A 5,924-nucleotide genomic window follows, 5' to 3' on the forward strand; every position below is an offset into this window, starting at 1 on the left:
TTTATGTACTAAGGACTTTCAACGGAAACAAGACCGCGAGGGCTTTTTTGAAATGCTCCTCTTAGACAGGATGTTTGACTGTACTTGTACTGTAATACATGCTACTGTGTGACTGTACTTGTACTCTAACATTCTATCTCATAAATATATTCATCATCTTCATCAGTGTAAACTTTGCTCAGCCGGTCGGTGGAATAATTTGTGCAGCCTTCAGGTCCTCAGGAAGGAGCAAATTATGGTGCACATGATTCATGGCAGTAGTGCAAAGTGAAATCCATCAGAGTGCAATTATCCATGAATTAAAAAAATATGTATTTAAAAAAAATTAACTCTTTGAGTGCCATTTGCGTCTAAAGACGTTTTTTTTGAAACCCAAACATTCACTGCCAACCCTGACATTGAGATCTGCTTCTTTTCAACGGCCAATAACTCCGGAACGAAACATGGTAGGAACACACTTGTTTTTTCTGATTAAAGAAAATCGGCATTTGCACAGTCATAGTAAAGAATATTCTGTGGGGCTCGGAAAAAGTAAAAGTAATCAAACTTATGATCAGTTTGTCCTTAAACAAAGAGACATCCCGTGAGGTTTCCCCATTCTTTCTGAGGCTGTCTCTGGATTTGTGTCACTGATCAAAGTACATTTTTACTGAACATCATTTACAATGAAGGAGCAAAGACATTGAGAGTTATTCATTCTTGGAAACAAAACCCGAAAGGCATTTGTGGCGAGGAAAGCATCTGTCCCTTTGGAGAGATGAACACTCGTTCAACTGAAACCACACTTAGTGTAGAAATGATGCTTCGTCATTAGTGGCCTGGTTTAAACTCACAGAGCAGTGGAGACAGCTTCTCATGGTTCAAGTCACTTTTATTTCTATAGCGCCAGATCAGAACAGAAAGTCGGCTCAAGGCACTTTACAGGAGTCGCAGGGAAAGGCAGAACCCGACTTGACCCGCAAGAGCAAGCACTTTGGCGAAGGAGGCAAGGAAAAACATCGTGTACAGGCTGCTGAGCAAACCGCCGACTAAAGAGGTGCTGTATAAAACTATAAATCGATGGCCAAAACGCGAAACCTCCTATCTGCAAAATCCTCTTTTTTGAGAAAAGTAAAAAAAAGTGTTGTTTTCTTGCAGAATGCTACGTTTTAAGGATACTTAATGCACAATCCACTGATTTTAGACTTGATTACTGTATCATGTGTAAACAATACCGACTCAGGGTGCCTTGCAAACTGCACAGATAAGGTTTTCCACTAGAAAGGTTTTTCCGGATCATTTTGCAGATAGGAGGTTTTGCGTTTCGACCATCGAAATGCTAATGCTAGCAATTTATAGAATGCTAAAGGAGACTGAAGGCATCTCAGTGACAATCATATACTGTCTGATTACATACATTCATTCATATTCCAACCGCTTTGTCCGTTATCGGGTCGCGGGTCAAGCTGGAGCCTATCTCAGCAGTCAATGGGCGAGAGGCGGGACACACCCTGGACAAGCCGCCAGTTCATCACAGGACAACACAGAGACAGACAATCAGCCACACACACACACACACACCTACGGGCAATTTAGCATCACCAATCAGCCTAGGCTGCATGTTTTTGGTGGGAGGAAGCCGGAGAACCCGGAGAGAACCCACGCAGACCCGGGAAGAACATGCAAACTCCTCACAGAAAGGCCACAAGTCGGATCTGAACCCGCAACCTCCTTGCTGTGAGGCAACAGCGCTTACCACTGCGCCACCTGGCCGCCCTGACCGATTACAGTGCTCCCATTTGCTGGGGATCGGAATATACCTGGATCCTCAAAGAGGGGCTGAGCCAGAACCAGAGCTTCAGCCTCCCGGCGAGCGCTCGTCCTGCTCATATGTCAGGACGGAGTCGCCAGATTCTGCTTGTTGAGCAACGCCGTGACCTGTTTGCCCTCCGTGACACCTCGGCCAGCGCAGCCATGCTGCTGCTCCTCAAACTGTTCATGACGACCTATCCTTGTCTGTCTGAGGGGCTGCAGCGGACCCATCTGAGGGCAGTGGGAGATGACGACTGACAGACACGGGTGCGATGCTGCTACCAGGCTGCCCCCTAAGGGAGAGATGTGAGCAGGGCAGTTGCAGGAGCTCTCGCAGCTACTGCTGCTGTGCTCGGGAAAGAGTTCGAAGTTGTTCGTCTGTTCGTATGTCTTGAGTCTGACGGAGTCGGTGATGCCGTTGCGAGTCGAGGAGCGCCCGGTGCTGCTGATCTCAAACATCTCCTGCTGTCCCAGGATGTGGCGGCGGATAATTTTGCGAAATGTTTGCCGGAACTCCCTGATTCTGTAGGCGTAAATGAAGGGGTTCACCACAGAGTTGGCGTGGGAGAGAAGAATGGCCACATACATGATCCAAGGTGGAGGGCGCGGACACCGAGGACAGAAGAGCGTGAAGCAGTTGATGATGTGTAGCGGCAACCAGCAGACGATAAACAGCCCAACGATGATGGCCAGAGACTTGGCAGCCTGGACCTCTTTCTGCAGGGTGGAGCGCGACCTTTCGCCGTGAACTTCGATCAGCTTGAGCTGGTGGCGAGCAGCCATGAAGATGCACAGGTAGATGGCCAACATCAGCAGGAGTGGAATTAATACGCAAGCAAAGAAGTTAAAGTAGACCATATACTCCATGAGCACCACCTCCTCAAACAGGCACTTCATCAGGCCCGGTGGGCACGCGGTGCTGTTGGTGCTCCCCGACGGCGTGTGCCAGCCCATCATGGGGGTGAGACCGATGATGATGGATAAGACCCAGCAGATGCCAATGATGCCCTGCGCCCGCTGGCCGGTCACCAAACTGTTGTACCTGCAGAGGAAGACGATGCAAACATTCAAAAGATGCGCTAGACCAAAAGTTCGAGGCGGGAATAGAAGATAGAGCGAACTAGAAAAGCACTCGGAGAGCGCAAACCTCCGCCAAGCAGCTCGTTCCCCTAGTAGTATATTTACGCCGTCCACATGGTGATCTGGATCATCAGCAAAAGGTTCTAAATTGTTCTTGATGTTTTTACCAACCATGGAAAGTAAACGTGAATCGGAGCTGATTTGTATTTTTAGCTGATCTTTGAATTCGTAAATATTGGTTTCAATGCTAAAATTGGCATTTCTTTTTGCAAATTTTGCATGATGGTGCCTATCGGACCTCTTTAAAAATCCAGATTTGTGTTATTTCTTTGTATCCAGACGGGAATCCGAATTGCTCTAAAAATGTAATGGGATGTGAGTTAAACCAAGACCCAGATTTTTTTTTTATCGAGATCGATCCAGTAGCTTTTCCGTACAAAGAAAAATACAGACAAATGCTGTGAACATCCTAAACTCCTTGGCGGATCCCAACCAGAGGCACATTTCACTGAAGAAAAGATGCACGGAGCTGATAATCAATCAGCTATAATCACATGTTGCTGAGCCCTTTACTGGAAGTAAAATTACCTCTATCTAGTTTTACTGTATAGCCAAATATTATTATTATAAACTCAAAAGCTTAAAATACATAAATACATGAAGTCCACATTAAACGGTAAGCTTTGTTTTTCATATTAGAAAGAAATCTATTTAAAGTTTGAAGACAGGGTGATCATTACGTTTTCAACTTTAATTGCGCTTCTTGAAAAATAATTAATTACTCATCTGTGAAAAAATGTTTTTCAAAATAAAATAAAAAAATTCATAGAGGGTTAAATAAAACTCCATCCACAGAATGACCCAAAGTTGAACCTGTAGTCACGGGAGGGGGGGGGGCGGGGATATCATATTTGATATGCGCTCTGGAAACTAAATCCTGTCTCCAAAAGTCCAACTTTTTAGTGTGGAAACCAAAGGAAAAGTCTCTGGAGAGACCACATCGTGTTATGTAGACAAAATGTTGCAGAAGCAAAAAGGAAATGGACAGGATTGAGGGAACCCGATCCGTTATCCCTTTCCCCGTGACACTGGCGGACATAGCAGTGCTTGAAAGTCCTCGTACACAGTATAGGAGGATCCGTGGAAGTATTTCTCATCCTGAAAACTCAGGATAAACAAACACATCCTTTCAGGAGTCTATTTAGAGTGCATCCGTAGAGCAGTGTGGGAGAGCAGCTGAGACTTTCGGCTTGTTTCTGTCACATTCTTAAGATGTTAAAGAGCAAAGGTTAATGCTGCAACCCCCCCCCCCCCCCCCCCCCCCCCCCCAATCCAACCCAACCCAGCATCAGTAATGAACAGAGCAACACTCCGAGGTCACAATGAGGTTGCAGCCAGAGTTACGTCCCTGTTGGGGACACTAAATGTCTGGAGACACACAACGTCAAAGCTGACATTCAAGATAAACAGTGAAATAAGAAAATGTGATTACACAGTCTGGATAAACCATTAGAGCCAAATCTATGTAATTGTTCCTGCGGGACACGACCCCATGAGAGATGCTCTTTTTTTAAACCCTAGCCCGTATGGTTCAAATACCAGGACTTGAGTGATATGCAGAGGGGAAATACTTCTAACGTGAGATCTTGACTGCTGGAAATGCTGGACCGCAGACGGACCAGTCTACTACCTGGATTTCTACTGTGAAGCATCACTGGTCATCATCTTGTTGGAATGACAACGTGATCCTTGCTCCATGCCCGATGTCGTTCCTCGCCTCGGTCATCGAGCGGCCTCCACAGATCTGACGTGACCCAGTAACCCTGACAGCAGAGAACTCTGTAGAATCTCTGAATTCTTCATGACATTATGGACTTTATCTGATGGAATTCTGTAGAATCTCTGAATTCTTCATGACATTATGGACTTTATTTGATGGAACCCTCAATTGAGCAGCCGTTCTTAAATCTAAGGCTCATTTGTGCACACAGATTCACACAATGGTGGATTTCTCTCTTTCTTAGCTTGCAAGCCTTTTGCAGGATTTTCCCTTTCTGACTCAATCATGATCAATAAACCTGTTTACCTGGTGGATGATCCGGTCAGGTGTTCCTCAGGGTCCCAGAACTCTGTCGGGATTTTATTGCCCCATCGAAACATCTTTGAGTTTTCTACGAGCTACAGCTTCAGATATCTTTGTCTTGTTTCAGTTGCAGGGAATTCCATTCTGTTTTATTATGGTCTTACCAAGCCTCTCACCGTTTTATGAATCCGGGCAAGTAATAAGTCATTATTAGTGAAAGAGTTTTTATCTCTAGTTTCCACACACACATTTACAATAAACTGAGTGACGCGTTTTTCTTATCTTAAAACAACGGAGCACTTTTATTAGTTTGCAACTGATCTATAAGTTGCATAAAATATTTTTCACCCATTAAAATGCATTTCTTTCATTCTGAAATGGTACTAAAAAAGATTTCTGTGTGAGTTCTAACAGCTGACCTGAGCGGGATCTTGATGGCGATGTAGCGGTCGATGGCGATGGCCAGCAGGCTGAAGATGGAGCTCTGGGTGAGGACCAGCACAAAGCAGGCGATGAACAGGCAGCCGTAGAAGTGGGAGCAGAACCCAGTGCTGATGACGATGGAGAATGGAATGGCCAAGATGCCCACGGCGATGTCGGCCACCGCCAGCGACACCACGAAGAAGTTGGTGATGCTCTGCAGGTTGCTGTTGAGGCACACGGCCCAGCAGACCAGCACGTTGCCCAACATGGAGAACACGGCAATCAGCAGCTCCAGGACGATGTAGAGGATGAAGGCGACGGTGATGTCCGGCATCGTGAGGTCACTGATGATGAGGGAGGAGGCCTCTCCTCAACGGGCATCGCTGCAGCCGGGCAGCGCTGAGCTCAGCCTCCGCAACGCCAGCGACCCCCTCCAACCTGCTCGGACGGACGGGAGCTTCACACGGCTTGAGGTGGCGCCGCCACCACGCCAACCCCGTAGACTCTCACCCGGTGAAACGCTCCTCACGCCCTTCCCCTTCGCTCC

The 5,924-nt window shown here is 46.5% G+C and overlaps 1 protein-coding gene across 1 annotated transcript; it reads right to left on the minus strand.

Annotated features, from left to right (window-relative positions):
* Positions 1–1,872: 1,872 nt before the first annotated feature.
* On the minus strand, positions 1,873–5,711 carry adora2aa (adenosine A2a receptor a). Its single transcript, XM_068760909.1, has 2 exons — positions 5,374–5,711; positions 1,873–2,833 (listed from the first exon to the last, which is right to left on the minus strand). Exons 1-2 carry the CDS (start codon positions 5,709–5,711, stop codon positions 1,873–1,875), a joined length of 1,299 nt encoding a protein of 432 aa, XP_068617010.1.
* Positions 5,712–5,924: the final 213 nt, after the last annotated feature.

The sequence above is a fragment of the Brachionichthys hirsutus genome, chromosome 4, assembly GCF_040956055.1.
Source record: "Brachionichthys hirsutus isolate HB-005 chromosome 4, CSIRO-AGI_Bhir_v1, whole genome shotgun sequence".
In the NCBI taxonomy this organism is placed as follows: domain Eukaryota; kingdom Metazoa; phylum Chordata; class Actinopteri; order Lophiiformes; family Brachionichthyidae; genus Brachionichthys; species Brachionichthys hirsutus.

What these genes read in the sequence shown, in the direction of transcription:
- adora2aa (XM_068760909.1), bottom strand. Translation starts at nt 5,711, where the DNA reads ATGCCGGACATCACCGTCGCCTTCATCCTCTACATCGTCCTGGAGCTG. An exon ending in GCCATCAAGATCCCGCTCAG is followed by an intron (nt 2,834 to 5,373) that starts GTCAGCTGTTAG and finishes CTTCCTCTGCAG; the next exon opens with GTACAACAGTTTGGTGACCG.